Genomic DNA, 25,846 nt, shown 5'->3' with positions numbered 1-25,846 from the left:
TAGACTAGCACCGGCTATTTGACGATACTTCAACGTCGTCACTGTACCTACTCTCGGTCAATGACCTCCACTAAGTACAAAAAAAAAAAAAAAATCATCTTAGGAGATACTGATCTTCAAACCTCCCATGCAGCTCAAAGCCATAATAAACAGCATCAAGTCAGGAGGGAAGATGAATTTTCCTAAAGAGGTATATCAGATCATGGCTGAAGACGGACGGAGCTGCTCAGAATCTCTAAAACAAATAAATGTTGGAATGTAGGGGATTCAAGATTCAATAAGGGAATCAATGGCAACAATCAAACTGTAACAGATGTGCTTTGACTGAATCAGAATTATAATGAACTTCTAAAAGTAGCATTCAAAATTTTGTTTAATGACTAGTATGAAGAAGAAATAAATCCTAATTATTAGTAGTAGCATAGTACGCCTTGTATTAAAATAAATAATTCGGGGACCAATTCTCACTTGTACTATATTGGCTGTTTATTAGTACTTACTTATAAACCACATATTGATGCCTTGTTCTGCATGACCTCTCACCCACTACAACAACTACCTCACTAACTTTTAATAAGTCATAAACTATGAGTCTGAGGTCATAGTTAAAAGTGAATATGTTCCCCAAACTAAAGTGTGACCATTTATTTATTCAATAAATGATTATTAATGGTTAAATATTATAGTTTTAGATGGTGAAAGGGAATTACTCTAAATGTGATCATTTCTATTCATGCTCTACCACGTTTAAAAAGATCCGCATACTTCACTTCATTGACTTAAAATAGTATCAACCCAAACAACTCCATTTCGCAAGAGCGTATCTGTATAACATAATTACTATTTGCTTCATAATTCTAAGTAATACTGTGCTTGTTTATGAGTTTCTGTGTTCCTCAAATAAACTGCAGGTCTGGGCAAGGTGCCGATGCCAAGATAACAGGGACATCAGAGATAACATGGATGAGTGTGTAGTGAGTGGGTACACTATTGAGACTTACTAAAAACAAGAGAATGTGAAGAATTCCTCGGAAAAGACGAGGTAAAAATGTCATAGAGCAGGATAGATTGGTTAGCCATCTGATAAGCAGCGCCGCCAACAGTTGGACTCACCCGCAAAAAAACAATGTGTACAAGAATTTCACCCTGCAACATCAGTGAGGCATATGTGAAAATCATAAGACAATAAAAATTCTAAGAGGTTAACTACAGGTCAGAATTCTTTCTTCTTCTTCAACGATAAACAAGTACTCACACAGATCGGATGAAAAGAAATGTAAAAACCTGATGATTGAAAGCACAGTCCATCCACACATTTTAAAGAGATAAAATGCTGCTCAATAGTTTGGGGTCAGTAAGATTTTTTTAAAGAAATTAATCATTTTATTCAGCAAGGATGCACTAAATTGATCAAAAGTCAAAGGTTACACTTTACATTGAGGTTTCATTAGTTAACATTAGTAGTTAACATGAATTAAGAATTAACTATACGTCTGCATTTATTAATCTAAATTAATGTTAATTTCAACATGTACTAATACATTATTAAAATCAAATGTTATAATTGTTAACATTAATGCACACTGTAAATTAACATGAACAAACAATAAATGAACAAGTATATTTTTATTAAATAACATTAACAAAGATTAATACTGTAATAAATGTTTTGTTCATTTTTAGTTAATACATTAACTAACGTTAACTAATGAAACCTTATTGTAAACTTGTTTAAAAATGTTTTAAAAAAAGATTTCTATTTCAAATAAATGCTGTTCTTTTGAACTTTCTATTTAAAAAAAGAATCCTGAAATTTTTTTTAAAAATGGATCACGGTTTCCACAATAATTTTAAGCAGCTCAGCTGTTCAATGTTTATTGAGCACAGAATGAGTAGAATGATTTCTCAAGGATCATGAGAAGACTGCACTGCAAAAAAATTATTTAAATAAATTTCAACATTAGAATAAGAGATAATGTGTTGTTTCAACTTAAAAAAGTACGTATTCGTGCTTGACTTAAAATATTAAGTTTAGTTAACTAGTTTAGTTTAGTTAGGTTGGATATTTCATTTATCTCAACAAATTTTAAGTTGTTATAACTAAATTGCAGCAAAAAAATTTTACAGTGGAGTAATGATGCTGAAAATTCCGCTTTGATAAATTAAATGTTAAATATATTACAAAAGAAAACAGTTATTTTAAATTGTAATAATATTTCACATTATTATGTTTTTAGTGTTTTTTATCAAAAAAAATGCAGCCTAGGTGAGCAGCATAAAAGTGACTTCTTTCACAAAAACAAAACACTACTGTAAATCTGATTATGGTTAACACCCCTTACCAGTCACCTCCAATTTTGGCAAGTGCTGCATACAAATGCCCAAAAATGAAATGCATGAAATGCCCAAAATAAAAAGGTTACTGCTCATAAGTAATTCTGAATAGAAACATAACACACATACATTTAGAAAGCCAACACTTGAGAGTTTATAGTTCAAGACTCAAAATTAACCAGACTGTTATTAATATTGAGATATATAAGCTCAAACATATTTTGAACTAAAATAATCTGGGATCACCAGTGATCCCTGACTGGTAAGTGCGCAACAAATTAAATGCGCAACAAATTAAATTGGTAAATAAAATCAAGTTCATACATCAACACATGGATTAACACATCAAAAACGAATGATTTGCATTAATTTGATTTAACAAAAAATGCAGAAGCAACAAGTACACAGCGAGCCACAAAAATGTACAATGAAAGAAATGAATCACGATGAAGCAAAGTTAATTTAAAACATTTTTAACCAGAAAACAATAACAGGGTTCAGATATGAATCATAGGGAACTTGCATGTTCAGGCAAAAGGTGGATACTCAAGAATATGACACGGGATCTTAATGACTCATATGTGACATTTCTGGGTACAACAATAAAATATTGAAAAGTTCCTATTTATATTATACAAAAAGGGGAAAAAAAATGTGGTTACTTCCACATGTGATAAATATCAGCACTCTTGGAAGGCCATTAAGCCAATCAAATTCAAGGACCAAATGATATAATAATGTAATTCATATAATATAATATCCAATTATTATTAATAATAATTAATAATTCATTGTTTTAAAAATATCATTTGAGTGACATACTTTCTCTATTTTATTCAATTAATGAGGATTTTATTTTAATTACCACAGTGAGCCAGTCAAGATCTAGTTAGTGGCTGTGGAAAAGCAAGGGGCATTAGACAATAAATAAATAAATAAACAAATAAAATAAATAAATACATTTTTAAAAAGTGGAAGAAAAAACTGTTGCTTTGTCAGAGCATAAGATGTGAAACAGAAATGTAGTTATCATCAAACAGAAATGTAGATTATTATCATAGCATGATAATCTCTCTGCGGGAAGTGCACCCTCTGACCCCTGGACTTAAACGTGTTTCTAAATGACCAAGTATGGCTGTGATCTGAAATATTATGATTTTCCCCTGTGGTTAAATGTATAAAGACAGCGAAAACATACATACAGAAAGAAGAGAGAGATATTCATGTGGGTTAAGTAAAAATGTGACTGTCATAATTTGGTTTATAAAAATAAAACGCATGTTAAACAGCCATTTAGCTTTTTTATATATATATGCATGTGCTTGTACTTGGTTAAACTTAGTTGACACAGGTTATGACTGCCAGCATGCTTAAGGCAACAAAAAATAAATTAAGATAATAATAATTAAAAAAAAATATATATATATATAAAGGAATAAACTGCAGCTCCATTAACTAATCCATTAATTTCCTTAATTCACAGACATCTTCAAAAAAAAAAAAAAAAACAGTTGTATCAGTAAACTTTAAGTTAATAAAAGTTGTATTTGAGAAATAACTATAACTACTGAAGGACAAACTTTCCACAACAACATCCTCAGGCAACACACTTGATGAGAAAGGCATGGAGCGCCCTCTGGTGTCTGATGAAGGGTCAGACAAAAACACCTGAAGTTCATCACTAACAGATCCAATTGATGATCACTGATCTGCGTGCTGTGTTTTTGTCGATGTGCATAGCACTGTTCATATTAAAACATCATAGTTGTTCAATCATTGTGACAGATATTATTGGATATATTGATCTTGAACGTATATTGTTGATTATTTTCTTATGAAAAGAATTAGGCTACTAAAACGCCTCTTTGTAAACAAACATTAGGGGCCGAGCTGAATCGTTTACTTTAGGGGAAGAAAGGGTGCAGACAGACTCTCTTCTCACGATATATCACCTGAACAGCGTTTGTGCTGGCTGAAATGACAAGCTGCTATGTCGAAAATGACTCTGTAGCTTCAATCAGTCTGTCTGAATTATCCAGCTCATCATCTGTGTCTGACAGAGCCTGTGTTCACTGGGGTAAGATCAATTTCCTGCTGTACAACGAGCCATTTCGATTGCCCACAGTGTTTTACCGGCTTTACCTTTTTTTTTCTGAAAGGTTGTGTACTCAGTGGCTCCGAGAACACAGCTGTCTTTCAAGCAGAAAATGATCTTCTGGAGAATCAGTTTTTCATCAAAACGGTATCAGTTCTTATCACAAAACCAGTTTTGGGCCTCATAGTCCACCTAAACATGAAACCTGTCATCATTTACTCACCCTCATGTCTTTTCAAACTCGAATGACTTTCTTTTTCCGTGGCGTGTGTTAATTCAGCTTTCTCTCAAGTGAGCTGTTAATCGTTGTGACTGAATCATTAAGCAAATCCGATTCATTTGAATCATTCTTCAAGTCAAATCTTTTCAACAATGCTCATGAACACAAACGGAGCCGTGTTGTTTGTCTTTTTATTTATTTATTTAAAACAAATGAATAATTATTTGTTTATACATAATTATTTTTATTTTTTTATTATTTAATGCGGTGGTGGGCTAAAAGCTTAAAATAATTTGCAGAAGTGATAAGAAACTGTAATGTGTCAGGGCCTGGAACTACTTTATAGACGTTTATAAAACTTGCTTTTGTCGTTTTGTGGTTTGACTGTACCAGTCCATATTCACTTTCATTATAAAAGACTTAAAATTGACCTTTTGTGTTTACGGGTCATTTGCATTTTGCTACATGAGGGCGAGTAAATAATGACTTACATTTTTTTAATGAAATATTAAAAAGGCATTGATAAAGTGTATGAGTGGGCCTGATAACCTACACACAAATCCACAGGTTTTTTTTATTACTCTGAAACGACCTGATTTCTGTTTTCACAGATATGTCTTAGTGAGGAGGCTGGAGATGAGATGCATATTGTGTCAGTCTGTGACGGTGTCGGAGCTTCCAAACCATTGCCTATTGCCACTCTCCGCCACTGCATGCCTATGGTGAATTTATTATTGTCGCTGATTGACTGACAACCTACTTCTAATCATAAATGTACATGAGTGAATTTTTTTGTCATACTGTATATTGCAGATCAGTTTTCCTGGTCTGGAGCTCATCCCACCTGTCACCTTTAAACTGTGCTCTGGTAAAGGACCTGTGTTCATCTCTGCTCAGCATATCACATGTAAGAATTTGCATTAGAATACTTGTATTCTATTTGCTGTATTTTCCGTTTTTTCAGTTTTGCTCACTGACAAAAAAGATTGCAAAGATTTTTTAAGATTGCACTGAACTGCAATTCATAGAAATGTATCATGGTTACACAACAGGGGAGTTTCCTTAGGCCAACACAATTTTTGCAACAAAAATGAAATACAAGTTTAATTCAAAACGGTTGATTACATACATTTCGAACTATGAAAATAAATAAAAACTCATTTTAATTTAAAACAATACAAATAAAAATTTTGCCTTACAACAAAATATTTCTCAATTCATTCAGATAACTGTATAAAAATAAATATTGACCTTAAAATTAGTGGTGAAATGGATGATATTGTAGTGTTCCGCAATGCTCCACATGTATGAAAATGTTTATTTAAAAATAAGAAAAATTCTAAATAATAGTAATGATGATAATAATTCTTAAATTCAAATTTGAATTACAAATCTACATGCTCTTTATATCAATTTAAATTTGCTAAATTATTTATAGGCATTTCCAATAGAGTTTAACATTCGGGTTCCAGAAGTAAAAAAATGGAAATTGATTTTGAACGATAACTTATAAACCTTTAAAGACAGCCTTACTCTGAGCTACAAGGTTGTTAATCTATGGTATTTGCTTCTTATTTTTTTAAATAATCATGTTTAACAACGGAATTCCTGATGTAAAACTACATTACCCATGATGCTGTACAGAAAAGGAAACCCCAAAAAAACACTTTCCAGTCCACTTTTAGACACGCACTTGCAAACTTCCCTAAGCACTTCCCCTCGGGGGAATCCCTGCCGCCACTTTGTGTTCCACTTCGTGAAGTGGACGAGGGAAGTTTATATGGACAGACCCTCGCTCCCTTGATTTTGACAGAGGGAGCGAGTCTACTTAATATGTACACTTCAGGCAGCTCCAGATACCACAATGCAACACGATTGTGACGTCAATGCATATTGCGTTTAATTTACCCCACCACAAACAACTCTGATATATTAATTATTATAAAAAAAATTAAACCCATAGTGGATTCCAAGTGGTCAAGGACGTAGCACGTTCCAATTCTGCCTATTGCAAAGGTTCCGCCAGTAGTGGGCATTCATGCAACGTGAGCAATGACGTACATCCGAGTGAACGAGACGGAGTGAAGTTAGCGAGTGAAGGGCATGACAAATTTGGACTGGAACGCAGCCTAGATCTCCCTACGCTCACATTACTTAAATGTCTGCATATAATATAGGCATATTCTGCAATAAACTTAAAATATATTATTTTTACATTTAGTCAACATTTGTAAATGAGTAGTTTTATAAATCCCTATGATAAATGAAAGGAGAGAAAAAAATACTTCTGGAACCAACACTGTAGCATTCTATTCAATTTTGAATGGTGCTCAACCATGCTAAATATGAATTTCTACCTTTTTGCAGTGAATCCTATTGAAATGACTGAAGGAGAAGATGAGGATGAAGAGGAGGTTGGTTGAATGTCAGTGATGAGACCTTATTTTGACAGTTTGAACCATGGATCCTGTGTGACAACAGTATGCACCCTATCAATGTTTGTTTCTAAAGCATCATAGTGGTGCTTAATGTTAAAAAACTGTATTAACTTCAAGTGTTTTAATGCGAATGAAAAACAGTAAGTCTTGTAAAATAATAAAATATGAGTGTAAATAATACCACAATTTTATACGATGTATTTTTCCTCATCTGTAGACTGAGATATGCATACCTTATAAAACACAAAATGTCAAATAAAAAAGACACAACTGACTCAAGAAATAAAGTATATACTGTGCAGTAGTAACAGTTTATGTGACCTGATTCATCTGTGCTTTGACAGAATGTTGTTAATTGTAAAATTATTATTTTTTGTTTACTTAGCAGTGATCACCATAGATAAACTAGCTTGGTGGGGGTATGACAGTGTTAATGAGCCGTTGCTAGGAAACAGTCACACACCTAAGCAACAGACAGTAAACAAACCGTTACAGGTTGTCATTGACAGATCTGGAGAATGACTTGTGTTTACAGTGGGAAAACAACGTAATGTACCAGCACGAGATGTCTACTTGTTCTGTGTTTGATGGTGCAGTCTTTATATCATCCGAGATGAAGCTTACAGAGGATTTCAAGCGAGACACGCACCCCAATAAAGTGAATCTAGCTGGGAGGGGTGAGTGATTTTATTAGATCTGCCTCAAACTGGACATGGACTACTACCTATAATGATGATGGTTAAATTAAAGACCCTATAAAATCAAAATTGAATTTTAGCACTTTTGCTCTTAAAGGGATAACGTTAGTTCACCCAAACATGAAAATTCTGCCATCAATTACTCACCGTCAAATTGTTCTAAACCTAGGAATTTCTTCTGTTGAACATAAAAGATATTTTGAGGAATATGAGTAACCAAACAGTTGCTGGTCCACATTGAATAGAAATGAGAATGTGCTTTATTGCCAAGCTTGTTTACACACACAAGGAATTTGTCTTGGTGACAGGAGCTTCAGTGCACTGCAGACAAATAGGAATACACACGGGAAATGAAATATAACAATAATATAAGAAACAAACATGTAAATAATGCAATATATTGCATATAATGTATGTGTGGGGTCCAAAGAGATTTTCTTAGCCGTATTCTCACTTTGGAGGTGTAAAGATCGTGGGCAGGGGGGGATCTAATAATCTTCTCAGCTGTCCTGACTGTCCCGTTGTAGTCTCCTGATGTCTGATTTGGAAGCTGAACCAAACCAGACAGTAATAGATGAACACAGGACAGACTCGATGATGGCCGAGTAGAGCTGTTTCAGCAGCTCCTGTGGCAGGTTGAACTTCCTCAGCTGGTGAAGGGAGTATAACCTCTGCTGGGCCTTTTTCACTATGGAGTCTATCTGAGTGTCCCACTTCAGGTCCTGAGAGATGGTGTTGCCCAGGAACCTGAATGTCTCCACTACTGCCACAGTGCTGTTCATGATGAGTCCACGATCATTTTCATTGTTTTGAGTGTGTTCAGCTCTAGGTTGTTGTGACTACACCAGACAGCCAGCTGTTCAACCTCTAGTCTGCGGACTCATAACAGTTTTGGATTAGGCCGATGACTCTCATCTGCCAACTTCAGGAGCTTGACAGAGGGGTCTTTTATAGTGCATTCATTGGTACTCAGGGAGAAGAGCAGTGAAGAGAGAGCACAACCCTGGGGGGGCGCCATTGTGAGAGTCCTGAATGTGAGTTTTCCCAGTCTCACTAGCTGTTGCCTGTCTGTCATAAAGCTGGGGATCCAATGACAGATTGGGGTTGGCACAGGGAGCTGGGTCAGTTTGGCTGTGAGAAGATCGGGCATGATGGTATTGAAGGCCAAACTGAAGTCCACAAATAAGATCCTTGCGTAAGTCCCAGGTCTATCGAGATGTTGCAGGATATAATGCAGTCCTATGTTGACTGCATCAACCACAGATCTGTTTACTCTGTAGGCAAACTGAAGAGGATCCAGCAAGGGTCATGTGATGTCCTTCAGGTAGGCCAACACCAGTCTTTCAAACAACATCATGACCTTCATTGACTTCTATAGTATATGAAAAAAATACTATGAAAGTCAATTGTGACCAGAAACTATGGTTACCCACATTCTTCAAAATATATTCTTCTGTGTTTAACGCAAGAAAGAAATTCATACAGGTTTAGAACAACTTGAGGGTGAGTAAATGATGACAGAATTTTCATTTTTGGGTAAACTATCCCTTTAAGGTCATTGTACACCTGAAATGTCAGATATACAGGACAATGCACCAAACATATTTATGATGCATCTTACATTAGTACCTTAATACCATTTACTTTGCATGAGCAATAGCATTTTGTTTTATTGTAAAACCATTCCATTCTCAAATGATTTCATAGGTCATTTAAAGGAATACAAAAAATGACAACTCTTACATATTTCTTACTTCAAAACATTGCCTGTTTATAATCAAATGTACATTTCTCTCAATGACCAGAATATGTTGGAGAACATGGACACACCACATGGCTTCCTCTTGTACGAAAAATTAAGCAGCAAATTGCCACAGACCCGACTCTAACCCCAGAGTACCCACCCATCCTTGGGATCCCAGAATTCACCCAGAGAGCAACCGAACTAGCATTGGGCAAAGATAGCCCCGCCATTGTTGAAAACAAGGTAATGTCCTTTAATTATTTTCAGTAACCGACGTCAGACTGTGTAGACCAACGTGATCAACAACGACTCGCAAGCTGAATACACTGATAGCACTGTAGAGGCTTGGTACATATCCAATGTGTAGTTTGTTTGTAGATAGTGTAAATCCGGTCGTCTTCAACACTATCGTGAAATGTCAGTACAAGCTGTAAACTGCATATAGATTTTTATTATTGAACTACAGAGAAGATGTGACGCAAATGGGTTAGTCACCCACGTCAAACATTAAAGATATGTGCAGAATAGAAACTAACCTCCACTGATCACTTTACTATTTTTGAACTGATTAACATGATACTTTAGTGTTCATATTCAGGTCTGACAAAAACCCAGTTTTCACATTTCTGTCAACCTTAAGCATTTCAACCAGATGAAACAAGCAAATCCACACGATTTAAAAGAGGAATATAATGTAATGTGCAGGGACTTAAAGTTGTTGAACAGAAATTGCAACTTTTGGTTTCTTTTATAAATAAATTTGACATTTGGTCATTCTCATAAAAAAGGTTTCTCCATGATTGTCCCCCAGAACTGTCAAAACTTGTGACAGACAAACAAGCTCAGGTGTCTTATTATGGGGAGTCTGTTTTTCACACAGTCATGAGAGTTCAAAGGAGACAACATGTGCCCACAAGCTCAGTTGTTTGAGTCGAGTTGATTTTGAAAGCAACTTCCAAAAAAATCATATCTTTGATAATTAAAATGCATGATTATTATGGATGATGAAGTGTTTGTTTAAAATTGATAAAAATCACCATCAGACTGAAAATGCAGAAGCTGTTCTTTTCCATATGCTTTTTCCAACTTGCATGCTCAGTGCTTGAAGTGGTGGGTGAGGGGTTCAGCAAGTAAAAAAACGAGGTTACGCTACAGATTAAAATATAGATGTGCCAGTACCAGTGCGTATCGGCCTACTTCAAGCACTGTGCATGGTCTGTTCGTTTAAAAGTCCCATAGCAGATCTCAGCGAATACTGAATCAGACCATTTAAATGTTGAGCAAGCAAGTCAATCAGTGCTATGTAGTAAAACAGTCTTTCCCACCCCTGTTCCTACACCAACAGTGCACATTTTGGATGTCTCCCTTATCTGACCCATCTATTTCTGGTCTAAATCGTCCCTTATACCCTTGAAATTGTATTATTTGAAGGGACAGCCATTTGTAGTGGTGTCCGAAACCATGAGGATGTTAACGAGTGCACTTCAATCCCACAATGCACCGCAATAATGAGTTCAAGCTCAACGGCTAGAGTATACCCATAATACACTTAGAGATTCACTCGCTCGTTTTCATTCACTCCTTCGTGGACTATATTAGTGAATGAGGCTATTTCGAACACAACATTGGAGTCTCTACTAATGAGCTGATGTGCCTCCAGGAACAGGGTTGAGAAACACTGTGGTAAATTATGTGACATTTGATTGCATGACATCCCTGTACCCATTATTAAATGTTTTTGTTGTTGTTTTAAAAGTAAATCAGGATTAATAATAATAATAGCCACTTTCGCCAAATAAATGATAATCTTCACATTCTGGTTTGGCAAAAGGGTATTTGAGCCTCATTGAGGGGATTGAGGGGGTACACACTAAGACAAAAAAAAGTTGGGAAATACTTTTGTTGTGAATTAGATTTAGCCTACTTTCCAAATCACCAACTCAATTTGACATGTGTTTGGAAATGCGGTAGGTGTTTGGCGTCCAAACAGTTGGAAGTATCGGAGCAGTGCGCCTGGGTGCTGAGTTACTGAGATCCTGGTACTGTTCAAGTTCTTCCTGGAGTGGACCAATCTTGCTCTCCTCTCCCTGTGATAGTGGGTACAAAATGTGCACATGCCATAATGTAGAATTTTTTTTCTTTTATCTAGAAATTCAATTCTAATGTTCAGTAATTTCGGACCAAAAACTGAAGATGAACCTTACAAGTATCTGAGCTTAGCCTTTGAATATGCAGTTGTAGCACATGTGCTAATCTCTTTGTCGTTTCTTGAAGACTCACTGACAGGCACCTTTAAGGCAGCAGGGATTGAGGATGTGCAACATTATCGGTACTGGGATGCAGAATCCAATGATGTGTGTGTGGAAAACATGGTGCATGACTTGGAGAACGCTCCGGAACGGTGTGTGGTGGTCCTGTTTGCTTCAGGCCACCATCCAACTGGTGCAGAACTCTCTCCAGAGGACTGGAAACGTGTAGCTGAGGTCATGATGGTATGGTCTCAGAATTAAACACGAAATCGAGCTTAAAAACGGACATCTTTCTCTTGAATTATTTAGAAAGGAAATTATCAGGTGTGTAAGCCCAGTTAGACCCTCAGGGTAAGATCAAATATACTTAAGCCTCACTGAACCTCTCACCATGAGAATGAGAGAATTTTTAAACACTTTCTTTCATGTTTTCTGAAGTCTCTATGCACTTGTGTTAAAACAAGTAAACAAATATCTGGTTAAAGGCCCCAATATACGTCAAGCGAAATAGAAGAATGAACTGATGTGGCGTCATTTCAAACAAAATCAGTCCAAAACAAAGTTCATTTTGGGAGTTCGAAACAGCTTGCCAAAGCAAACTTTCTGGAAAAGTTCATTCCGGCTGCTAAACATCTTCATACTATCAATTGTCCATGGCAATTATGCAATAGGTAGGTGTGCAATGAGGCTCCGCCTTCTTTCACATGGAAATCTCCTCTGCTCTGGTTCATTTCTTCTGTTTAATCCATTGAGGTCAGACGTTCGTGAGTAAAAACATGAACATACTGGACAGCCGCTTTATGATAAAAAAAATTATGTTGTACTTCTGATGAAATGAGACACTGACACTGTTTTTCATGTTTAATACTGCAACGTTGCTTGATTATAAGCAATCTATTGTATAAAGTTCCATATATAAATAAACGTGTGACTTTACTGGAGTGCCGAATCGCAGAGCTTGTGCAAACATATCCACGTTGCAATGATCAGTTGTTTTACTTAAAAAATGCTTGCTGTTTTCTCATTTTTGTTGTGTGCGTAATTTGATTTTGAGAGTAAAGCGCGCAACACATATTTACATGTTCATCTTAATATCTCAGCAGTCGTGTGGGCGGTGTCGGGATGTTCGCTAACAGTATATCGCTGCTCAAGTATTTTGAATTTCGTTTTACCCCAAAGCGTAGAACGAAAAAGAACTTCGCTGTGAGTATATCGGGGCCTTAATACATGTTATCAGATGTATACTAGACTGACCATTGATGGATGGTGTATTGCTTTGATCTCATGATATAGCATAGTTCAAGCTTTTATCACTAATAGCCACAGTGTGGGTCAGTAGCATTTGATATATAAGGATTCCTTGAATGAAATTCCTGTTATCTGGAAGTCTTTCAACCCCATTTTTTTCTCTTTCTCTTGATTAGAAGCGGCAGTTGTTTCCTTTCTTCTTGATGTCTGCCCAAGGCTTGTGCAGTGGTTCACTTGAGCAAGACGCCTGGGCTGTTCGTCATTGTGTGTCTTTGGGGCTTGAACTGCTCTGCGCTCAATCTTTTTCTTACAGCTTTGGCCTCTATGGTGTGTTTACTGTTCCATTTGAAATTGTGTTATAGTTTAAATGACTAAAAACCATGTCTCAGTGTTAAGCTATAGATTACTAGAAGCTAATAGACTATTATTTTGGCTAATGACATTGACAGGTGAGAGAGTGGGGCATCTTCTCTGCGTGTTAAAGCAGAACATGCTGGCCGTGCAATCTCAAGCTGAGAAACTCGTTCAGACTCTTTGGTCCTGCCCACCGATGGAAGGGGCCAGGGTGGTTGCCACTATATTAAGTAATCCTGCCCATTTAGTTGAGTGGTAAGACTTATTCCATTCATTGATGCATTTTAACATGATTAAAATGTTTATTTAAAGGGGTCATGACATGGATTTGTATTATTTTAATATGTTACGATGTACATATGGTACAATGATGTGTAACTATTCTTTGATGACTTGCTCTGGAGGAAGTCATATGTAAATGCATTTGCCGGTGTGACGTCACAAATCCCACAATATCCAAATGAGCCATTTTTGAAGCTTAGTAAATAATGAGAACGACATTTTAAACTATGAAACTTGCAGGATGTTTTTAATGGTACAAAGCCTTCTTATACAGTATGTCAAACGATCAAGGCAAATTCGATTTTTCATGTCATGACCCCTTTGATGTTCGTACATTCTTTGGATTTCAATTCTGTTCTAGCTTGTTTCCTAGTCTTGCTTTCTAATAAACCTGTGGCCGGTTGCATAAACTGCTTAGACTAGTCTCAAAAGTTATTCATCTAATTATTTTTTTTTTAACTTTTTAAAGTCAGTTACATAAAAAGGTTGATCAGTCTAATTTTAATCAGAAAATTATTATTTATTAAGACTGATTACTTCGTCTTGCTGCTAGTTCTTAAGACACAGTCTTAACATAGTGGCAAAGTTTATGCAACTGACCCCTGGCTGCTGAATATTGTTAATTCTGCGATGAATTGCTTATGTCAAGTCAAGTCAAGTCATCTTCATTTATATAGCGCTTTTAACAATGTAGATTGTCTCAAAGCAGCTTTACAGAGATAAATGTATAATTTAACGTAAGATTGTTTTGGCTTTATAGCGGTTCTTTAATAAAGTTATTTTCCAGCTAAAGTTAGTTTTGATTGATTCGCTTCCGTCGCAACGATCATTTGTTTTTAAATTAGGGCCGCCAAGACGACACCATTCTCTCTACACAGACTTTAGCGAACCTGTGAGAAACGCTGATGGCGTTCAGATGCGCATTAAGAACGGGTTCTATAATTATGTGCGTTTGAATATATGTGTGCAGGTTTGGAATTCCCTACAAACCAAGCCTAAACAAATTACTGGTGTTTCCTTATAGTTTTGATTCAGAATTTTATTTTATTTTATCAATTCGGGGTAGATACGCAAATTGAGTTTTCCCGACGACGCGTTATCTGTAGAGTGGGAAAGGGATCCTCCATAGGGAGAGACTAGTTGGCCCTTCAGCACTGCATTGACATCGGGTCCAGGCGAAGGTCCTTCATCAGATCTGGAAACGGCCTGGATCCGGCAGGCTGCGGGAAAACCTTGGGATAAACAAAGACACTAAAATTAGCGTAGATGCCATTCTTCTCATGATGTAACAAGTACATCAGGATTTATGGGAAGTGTTCCCGGTTCCAGCTGACCTAATCTATGCAGCCTAATATTGAATTATAGAAGTCTATAATGTATTATGTGAACGCTATGTCAAAGAGATGTGTCTTTAATCTAGATTTGAACTGACAGAGTGTGTCTGCTTCCCGGACAATGGTAGGAAGGCTGTTCCAAAGTTTTGGTGCTAAATAGGAAAAGGATCTACCGCCAGCAGTCGATTTAGATATTCTAGGTATTATCAACTGGCCGGAATTTTGAGATCGCAATAGACGTGAAGGAGTATAATGCGTTAAGAGCTCGCTCAAGTACCGCGGAGCTAAACCATTTAGTGCTTTGTAAGTAATCAGCAATATTTTAAAATTGATGCGATGTTTAATAGGGAGCCAGTGCAGTTTTGACAGAACCGGGCTAATATGGTCATACTTCCTGGTTCTGGTAAGAACTCGAGCTGCTGCGTTTTGAACCAGCTGTAGTTTGTTTATTAAGCGTGCAGGGCAACCACCCAGTAGAGCATTACAATAATCTAGCCTTGAGGTCATGAACGCATGGACTAATTGTTCCGCATTTGTCAATGAGAGCATATGACGTAATTTAGATATATTTTTAAGATGGAAAAATGCGGTTTTACAGATACTAGACACGTGACTTTCAAATGAAAGATTGGTATCAAAGAGCACACCCAGGTTCCTAACCGACGACGAAGACTTAACAGAGCAGCCATCAAGTGTTAGACAGTATTCTAGGTTATTACGTGAGGAAGTTTTTTGTCCAATAATTAGAATCTCTGTTTTTTCAGAATTTAGAAGTAGGAAATTACGAGTCATCCAGTTTTTTATATCAGCTATGCATTCTGTTAATTTAGTGAATTGGTAAGTTTCGTTAGGTTTTGAAGAAATATAGAGCTGAGTATCGTCGGCATAACAGTGGAAGCTAATTCCATGTTTCCTAATGATATCTCCTAATGGCAGCATGTACAGAGTGAACAGCAGCGGTCCTAGTACTGAGCCCTGTGGTACGCCATACTGAACTTGTGATTGATAAGACATCTCTTCATTTACTGCTACAAACTGATAACGGTCAGATAAGTATGATTTAAACCATGCTAGTGCAATTCCACTAATGCCAACATAGTTTTCTAGTCTATTTAAAAGAATGTCGTGGTCAATGGTGTCAAACGCAGCACTAAGATCGAGTAACACTAATAGAGAGACACAACCATGATCGGATGATAAGAGCAAATCATTTGTTACTCTAACGAGAGCAGTCTCAGTACTATGGTATGGTCTAAATCCGGACTGAAAATCCTCGCAGATATCATTTCTTTCTAGAAAGGAACATAGTTGTGAAGATACTGCCTTTTCTAGTATCTTTGACAGAAAGGGTAGATTCGAGATCGGCCTGTAATTGACTAATTCTGAAGGATCAAGTTGCATTTTTTTAACAAGCGGTTTAATCATAGCCAGCTTAAAGTTTTTTGGTACGTATCCTAGAGACAAAGAGGAATTAATGATATTAAGAAGAGGATCTATGACCTCTGGAAGCATCTCTTTCAGTAGCTTAGTCGGTATAGGGTCTAACATACATGTTGTAGATTTAGATGATTTAACGAGTTTAGTAAATTCTTCCTCTCCTATAGCAATGAATGAATCAAATTTTTCCTCAGGGAGACTACAATGCACTGCCTGATGCGATACTGTAGTAGACGGTTGCATAGTTATAATTTTATCCCTGATATTATCAATCTTATAAGTGAAGAAGTTCATAAAGTCATTACTGCTGTGCTGCTTGGAACCTTCTGTGTTTGAAGCTTTCTTTTTCGTTAGTTTAGCCACTGTTTCAAATAAATACCTAGGATTATGTTTATTTTCTTCTAATAGGTTTGAAAAATAAGCAGATCTAGCAGCTTTTAAAGCCTCTCTGTAAGCAATCGAGCTCTCTTTCCATGAAATGCGAAATACCTCTAATTTTGTTTTCTTCCAGTTGCGCTCCATTTTTCTGGCTGCTCTCTTAAGGGCCTGAGTGTGCTCGTTGTACCACGGCGTTGGATTATTTTCTTTAATCTTCTTTAAGCGCAAAGGAGCAACTGTGTCTAAAGTGCTGGAAAAGAGAGAGTTAAAAGTTTCTGTTGCAATATCAAGTTTTTCTAAGCTATCCGGGATGCTAAAATGATGAAACTGATCAGGAAGATTATTAATAAAGCAATCTTTAGTAGCAGAAGTGATAGGTCTAACATATTTGTAACACGGAGTCGGCTTTGCAGCCTTGGCTAAATGTAATTTACACGAGACTAGATAATGATCTGAGATGTCATCGCTCTGCTGCAGAATTTCAACGGCATCAACATCTATTCCATGTGATAATATTAGATCTAGAGTATGATTACGACGATGAGTAGGTCCTGACACGTGTTGTCTAACTCCAATTGAGTTTACAATGTCTTTAAATGCCAATCCCAATGCATCTTTTTCATTATCGATGTGTATATTAAAATCACCAACAATTAGTACTTTATCTGCAGCCAATACTAACTCTGATAGAAAGTCCGCAAATTCTTTGATAAAGTCTGTATGGTGCCCTGGTGGCCTGTATACAGTAGCCAGCACAAATCTCAAACGTGATTTATCATTTTTACTATATATTTTTACATTAAGCACTAACACTTCAAAAGAATTATATTCGAAACTTGATTTCTTAGTGGTTTTGAAAATATTACTATAAATTACAGCAACACCACCCCCTTTGCGTTTCAGACGGGGTTCATGTTTATAACAGTAATCTTGCGGGGTGGACTCATTTAAAGTAATGTAATCGCTTGGTTTTAGCCAGGTTTCTGTCAAACACAGCACATCTAGGTTATTATCTGAAATCATATCATTAACAATGAGTGCTTTTGAAGTAAGCGATCGAATATTCAGCAACCCAAGCTTTATCATTTGCTCATCTGTATTATAGCTGTTTTTTATTTGTTGAACATCAATTAAATTTTTAACCTTAGATAGGTTTAAACATTTTTTGGATTTCCAAAATCGGGGAACAGACACAGTCTCTATATGATGATAGCTAGGTGAAAGAGGCTCTATGTGATGGGATTTATCTGACCTGGGTGACGCGAGGCCGCTAGCAGACGGTTGGTTTAGCCAGTCTGTCTGCTTCCTGACCTGGTGCCCAATTTGTCATGTTTGAGCTCTAAGACTATGAGCCATATTACTAGATAGAAGAGCAGCACCATCCCAGGAGGGATGAATACCATCTCTTTTCAACAGGTCAGGTTTGCCCCAAAAACTTTTCCAATTGTCTATGAATTCTATATTATTACACGGACACCACTCAGACAGCCAGCGATTCAGTGAACACAATCTACTAACTATCTCATCACTCCTGCGAACAGGAAGGGGGCCAGAGCAAATTACAGTGCCTGACATCGTACTTGCAAGTTCACACACCTCTTTAATATTAATTTTGGTGATCTCCGACTGGCGGAGTCGAACATCATTAGTGCCGACATGAATAATGATCTTAGAGAATTTACGATTAGCATTAGCCAGCACTTTTAAATTTGCTTTGATGTCAGGCGCTCTGGCTCCCGGCAAACATGTGACTATGTTCGCTGGTGTCTCTATTTTCACGTTCCGTGTGATCGAATCACCAATTACTAGGGCACAATCAACAGAATTCTCAGTGGGTGTTTCACTGAGCGGGGCAAATCGATTTGTTGTGGTAATCGGAACGGAAGAGTGGTTTTTTGATCCGCGACTAGAGCGATCCCTCACTGTCACCCATTTGCCCGGCTGCACAGGCTCTACTTCAGCTGGAACCGAATCATGTAAAGAGTTCACTATGCTAGGCGCATCCAAAATAGTATCTAAAGCTCTAGCACTCTTACTATCCTCAATTAAAGTTTGGATGCGTGTCTCTAATTCTGAAATCTTCTCTGTCAGCCTAACTGTCTCCTTACATTTATCACATATAAATCCTACATTGCCAACAGAGAAGTCTATGCTAAACATGTGGCATGAAGTGCAGGTGACAATTACAGGACAAGACATTACTCACCGTGTTTGTTGACTGATTATTACTTACCTGAGCTTTTATGAACTCAAAGGCGCGAGCGCGCGAGAGAAAAAATAAATAAATAAAACAGCTGAGCGCACGGGTGGCGCGTTAACAGGCTAGCAGTAGCGAATTAGCGTGTTGTGTTAGTAGTAACGGATGCTAGCGATGTCAATCTGAGATGTTGGGTAAGCTGTATTTAGTATAAACAACTACAAATTGTAGTAAATGATGGTTCAAAACAAAGAAATACGAGGCTAAGACGGAGCTTACAGCACCGAGGCAAACACACTCACAGCAGGCAGCGAGGCAGACAGGAGCAATCGATCAAAGTACGAAGTACGGAAGTCAAACCCCTCTATTGTCCCTCTATTGCAAGTTGCTTTGGATAAAAGCTTATGCTAAATGCTTGAATGAAAATATTTTATAAGTTATAATGTCCTCACAAAGTATGTGGATGCATAAGTCACACTTTAAATGCATGAATGCCACTGAATTACAGAACATACACAATGTCAAACTAAGAGGCATGTGCAAACAAATACAGCAAGTTGAGTTCTCAAGTTCACACAGGTATCCTATAATCAGGTAGTTCATCACATTACATTTATGAACATTATTTTGAACATTATTAACACTTTGTGTTAGTTTTGAACAGTACATCTATGTTTTTATGTGGAATGATTTACTTAAAAAATATATATTTTATTATCTCTGCGTAATGCCATTTACTTTGACATGTTACCATACAGTATAATGCGAAGACATTTTAAGTGTGGCTTAGGTATCTAAACACGTTTTATGTGCATGTGGTCCTTGGCACTTTTGTATTAGAACATCTGATTGTCAGTCTCTTTATATACCTGCCTGAATAGGTTAGTTTGTTATGGACCATAGCCATTTAATTTAAAGGGTTAGTTCACCCAAAAACCCAGAAAAGACTTTCGTTCATCTTCGGAACACAAATTAAGATATTTTTGATGAAATCTGAGAGCTGGCTCACTCCTCCATAGGCTGCAAGGTAATTGGTATCTGCCAGCCCAGAAAAGTTATAAAGACATCGTTAAGGAGTGTGAGCCAGCTTTCAGATTTCATCAAAAATATCTTAATTGTGTTCCGAAGATGAACGAAAGTCTTACAGGGTTGGAACAACATGAGGGTGAGTAATTACTGACAGAACTAACCCTTTAAGCTTAATGTTCAAAAGCAATGTGAAATCATTCACTCCTGAAATTGCCATTTAAAATTAAGAACATCTCGATCTGAACTCGATCACATTACACTTGTGAACAGGCATAAATGCGGTAATGATTTTGAGAAAAACAAATGCCCAAGGCTTTCTATTATTTATGCAAACATTCAGCTGAAATTAAAAACTGCTCTTTTTATTATTCAGTAAATGACTGAGTCTTAAGTATTTTCTCAGGCAGGAGAGTGTGAAGGGCATTGCTGAACACTGCATGCTAATCCGAGAACGTCTGCGTGAGAGACTGAGGCTTTTGGGTGGTGCAGGGCGTTGGGATCACATAACAAAACCTGGAGGGCTTTATTGCTGCTTAGGACTGAATGGTGAGTGGTATACATAATACATGCACAGGGTATTTTATTTCCACTTTCTTCATATTTTTTTTAGCTAGCAGTTCAGCATAACTAATGCTAATATTCAAAGGCAGGACTTAGGGGGCTGGGGGCCCCTGGGCTTGAGTTTAAGTTTGGGTCCTACCCTACTTACACTACAAACATCATTATGGAGTAGCACAAATGTAAATATGCTTTGAGGTTTCTAGAACAATTAATATGCAACATGTCTATAGTCAAAGTTTAGTGGCAGGCTAATATTAAATAGTCATTATAATACAATACAATGCAGGATGTGCTCTCTCGGTTGAGAGAAGATCAAAACTCTAATAATAAGAGAAGTATTTTTAAATTCCTTGTCATAGCTATCTGTCCTCTTATGTCAGATTCTTAAATTTAGTCAACAAATTCAATCAGAATGCAAAGACACTGTGTATAGCTATTATGACCAAATAAAAGGAAGTCGGAATCAATAAAATCCATTTTTGACACAGGCTGTTTAGACATGGCATGTATGGATTTACACAGCAAATTATAATTGCATAAATTATGTTAAGAGATTCATGTTTTAAATGTAAAATTTTTAATGTAGAAATATGAAAGAAGAATTAAATAACTCTACTTTTTAACTATATGAAACTAACAGCGCCAGTAGGTGGCGGCAAGTCTCCATCTTAAAGGAGAACTCCGGTCAATTTTAACATTGAGCTAATTTTTTGTACATTTGGAGTGCTGTCAGTACAGAGAACAATGACAAAAATCTGTGTTGCCTACACCGTGTTATCCTCGTTTTAAAATTTGCACCCTGTTGACTTCAATGGGGCAAGTTTTAAACCTGCTTTTAGCCTCTTAACATCCTTGATGTGTCATTACAAGTGCACAGGTCATGTGAGTGATTCCTTCAGAGTGAACACGGGTGAATCTGACTGCAGTAGATGTGAAAGAAATATATAAAAAATGATGTTTATTCAGCCAGCGCACATACCTGTATTTACATCCTGTTTTCGGTCGAAGTCCACAGTAGTCGATTGTCGAGTTCACGCGCGTGATCATAGGTACTAAACCTAAATCAGATTCACCCGCGTTCACTCCGAAGGAATCACTCACATGACCTGTGCACTTGTAATGACACATCAAGGATGTTAAGAGGCTAAAAGCAGGTTTAAAACTTGCCCCATTGAAGTTTTAAAACGAGGATAACACGGTGTAGGCAACACCGATTTTTGTCGTTGTTCTCTGTACTGACAGCACTCCAAATGTACCAAAAAATTAGCTCAATGTTAAAATTGACCGGAGTTCTCCTTTAATAAGGGAGTTGAATCCTTTATTCAACCGATTCGTTCAAAAATCCTAATTCGTTTAACCTAGCAAATGACTATTTATGAATGGGTAGCCTATAATTGAATCATTTACTCGTCTGATTCTGTCAAAAATGCAGATATTTTGAGGAACAAAACACGTGTTGCTCGGAGGCGCAGCGGTTCTGCTGTTTGTTCTGTTTTCTTTAACGGACCAAAAACAGAATGTATCTATAAAAGTTACTCAGTAACTTTATTGAACTGTTGTATAAATGTCACATTTGCAATTGTGCAAATGTTTGGAAAAACAGCACTCTTGCTGGTGTGATAACTCGCATATCATAATGTTACATCAATGTTTTGTTTTTAGTTTTTTTATCATTTTGATGACATGTATGCCTATTCCTATATTGTGATGGCAGTGGAGAGAGCCCTCAAAACTCTCCAGAGCACATAATTGAGTGAAAAATTGATAGAAATTAGCATTCTCTGTAAGGCAATGAGATGTGAACATATGAGAATTTATCAAGATTTTTCTTAATGTGTGCTCTTTTGGATTAAAGGCTAATTGAAGCTTTTTAAAATAGCCGATCGTAATGGAGCAGATGCGGATCAACACACGTGCTATTCTTTGTGAAATAAAGATAAATGTCAGGTTGCGCCGTTTGATTATGGCCTCGAAGCTCTCAGTCGGAGGATATTAATTTTATTCCATGCTCCCCTCCTTTTTTAAAACTATATCCTTTCAAGCTACTCTGTGAGCGCGGAAAGACGCGTTCGGCACATGCGCGCGCACTACAGTGTATTGGATTTTATTTTCAAGTGCTCAAGTCACTACTTTGGGCTGATTATAGCCCTCGCTCGCACATGGCCAGACAGTGGAAATACGGCCAATAATTTCTGGATATGTAGCATACAAGTTAACCGAACAAAACAAACAAACAAAAATGGGTAAGGGAGGGGGCCCCCTACTGGGCGGGGTCCATGGGCTGCTGCCCAGTCAAGCCCAATGGTAAGTTCGGCCATGCTAATATTCAGAGGCGGACAGAGTACACAGCTTCATTACTTGAGTAAAAGTACAGATACCCCTTGCTAAATTTTACTCAAGTACAAGTAAAAGTACTACAGTCAGATGTCTACTTAAGTAAAAGTACTGAAGTACTTGTTTTTAAAAGTACTTGAGTATCAAGAGTACAAGAGTACATTTTCTAAATATTGCATTACTACTGCCACAGTGCTTACATTGGTAAACACAGCAAACACTTGAAGCGAAAACTATCATTAACTTGTTCAGAAAATTGAAATAGTCTGGTGAGGTGGGGCCACGGGTTGGCACATTCCCGGGATGGACCTGCTGCGTCTTCATCCATTGTTTCGTCCATGGTTTCGTCTTTTATCTAAATCTGACCATGGAGTTGACCTTGGGCGGAAAGCTGAAGGTGATTGCTGATAGGCTGTCCCAATCAGTGGCGCCTGCACAATCCAATCACGTTTGAGAGGGAAACAACAAATTGAGGGTTTCCGAGATTTTTCTTTTTTCCTTTTTTTTTATTTATTTTTATTAGAAGTAACGGGTACTTACGGTTATGGATAGAAATGTAGTGGAGTAAAGAGTACAATATTTGCCTCTCAAATGTACTTGAGTAAAGTCATGAGTACTCCCCAAAAATGATACTCGAGTAAAGTACAGATCCCTCAAAATTGTACTTAAGTACTGTACTCAAGTAAATGTACTCCGTTACTGTCCGGCTCTGCTAATATTACAAGGGGAGCTCAATACTACAGTATGCATTTAACACTGTAAAGCAGTAATGAATTTCATGCTCTCCCTCAGCTCAACAGGTGGAGTTTCTGATTAAGAGGAAACACATCTACTTGTTACCCAACGGGTGTCTAAACGTTAGTGCCATTAACAGCCGTAACCTGGACTACGTTGCTGAATCCATCCATCAAGCCATGCACTCTCATCTGTGATATGCTTTACATCAGTTATGCAGTGCGAATTTTTGTCTGAATCTTAAGTAGGCATATTTCAAATATATTCATACCGTGTACTGAAAACAGTAAAACTTTTGAAACTTAGGCTTAACTTTTATTGAAGGCTGTAATTCAGGCAGAGCTGCAATAGACTTTGCTGGTTCCCTGCGCTTGAATACTGAAGCCAATAGTGTGTGTGTGTGTGTGTGTGTGTGTGTGTGTGTGTGTGTGTGTGATAGGACATACTGTTTTTTTAATAGGGTCGAAAGAAGTAAGAAATAAAAGAACATGTGAATCACCCGCAGCCTTGTTTGATGCCACTTATCAAGCAACATTCTCACATTTCCCTCCCATACAACAGTATTCTAAACATTTAATGGCATGGTCTTACCATTTTTCTCATCTAAAATAAACTGTATTAAGCATATCTTTGCCTCAGTTTTTGATGATGCATAGTTTTTAATGAGGAGAGAGCCACAAAAAGCAGTTTCCACATTTGAAATCTGTAGCATGCTCGTGATATGGCATGTTTCATTACATTATGGACATTAGCCTATTTATTCATGCTGTTGAATTCATATTAAAGGATACAGTTCACCCAAAAATTTTAATTTGTCATTTATCAATTATAATTTTTTTATCCTGTGGAACTTTTTTTTTTTACTTTTTTTTTTATGTATTGGTTACCAACATTCTTTTGTCACACAGGTTTGGAGTGACATGAGAGTGAGTAAATGATGATAGAATTGTCATTATTGGGTAAACTAACCGTTTAACTGAGATCATACTGTTCTGATGTTAACACCATCATACTGTTCTGATGTTAGTTCTGAGATGCTGGACATCATGGCAGTCATCATAATTTGGTTCCTCCCTGTCGGCAGGAATGTAAAGGGTTAACAGACCTTACATTACAATTTAATGAACATTACCACCATTGGCATTTCCTTTTATTATCACTGGGTGATAAAAGTGATTAGACCATTTTATACTTTTTCTTTTTATATAATAATAAAAAATTCATCCAAGGCAAAAAAATGATAAGAATGATCTTGAATGATAATCATGCACAATGTGCACAGCGTACAAACAACTAGTTACAACATTATTTCTTATTATTGTTCTGAAAAAAAATGAAAGAAACATGGCCACAACCCAGCAAAGCTGTTCCAGAGGCTATATCTAGCCCTTGTGTGGTGTTCAAAACCCTATAACACCCGGGATCTTCTCAGTCAAAAATGACCGGACTATAAAAAATAGCTTATAAATCTTTCATTATAGTATATTTTCACCCAGTATTGGATTCAATCTTTTTGTCCACTTGTTCTCTTTCAATTAGGACTAGTTTTATATTTCTATTTGCATCTGAATAATCGTAGGCCTCATTTATTTGACAGTAGTGATCAAATTTTTTTGAGAAAAAAAAAAAACATTATTTTTGAATAATTTTAGGAAATATTAAATAAAATCTGAAGAAAATTGGCACTGTTGATCACACTAGTCTACTTTAATTTTTCACCAGGAATTTTGTTTTGAAAAACTTTTATTTTGTACAAAATGGCACAGAGTTACACTTGTGGTGTTCCACTGGGCCATTGAGGGCCATTGTTTCAATGGGCCATTGAAAGTGAATGGGAGAGACTGAAAAGTTAGAACGCCATGAGGAATATCTTTAGATCTGATTGATGGAATATATTGAGTTTGGGCTCTTTTTAATCGTGAGCTCCTGCTGTAAATAACGTTGTGCCATTTTTCATTATCAATGTATTTTTTTTATGAAAATACGAGTAAAAAGGCCAAGTCTAAGCTACCTTGCTTGGCTACGTGACTCTGTGGATTTTTCTGTGTTAGAACTCCATGAGGAATATCTTTAGTTCTGAGTGATGGATTATGTTGAGTTTGGACTCATCTTAATTGTAAGCATATGCTGTAAATAATGTTGTGTCATTTTCCACAATCGGAGCATGTTTCATGAAGTT

At 36.8% G+C, this 25,846-nt stretch overlaps 1 protein-coding gene across 1 annotated transcript; it reads left to right on the top strand.

The window, feature by feature from the left end:
• Positions 1-3,447: 3,447 nt before the first annotated feature.
• Positions 3,448-24,745, top strand: LOC311277944 (aspartate aminotransferase, cytoplasmic-like). Its single transcript, XM_084388449.1, has 13 exons — positions 3,448-4,411; positions 4,494-4,576; positions 5,261-5,371; positions 5,463-5,556; positions 7,017-7,063; positions 7,623-7,764; positions 9,591-9,772; positions 11,501-11,624; positions 11,804-12,021; positions 13,203-13,353; positions 13,476-13,635; positions 20,441-20,583; positions 23,725-24,745. Exons 1-13 carry the CDS (start codon positions 4,312-4,314, stop codon positions 23,862-23,864), a joined length of 1,695 nt encoding a protein of 564 aa, XP_084244575.1. The 5' UTR covers positions 3,448-4,311; the 3' UTR covers positions 23,865-24,745.
• Positions 24,746-25,846: the final 1,101 nt, after the last annotated feature.

The sequence above is a fragment of the Rutilus rutilus genome (genome assembly GCF_951802725.1).
Source record: "Rutilus rutilus genome assembly, chromosome: 19".
Lineage (NCBI taxonomy): Eukaryota > Metazoa > Chordata > Actinopteri > Cypriniformes > Leuciscidae > Rutilus > Rutilus rutilus.
Note: the sequence above shows the minus strand (reverse complement) of the source record. Positions and strands in the feature narration are given on the sequence as shown.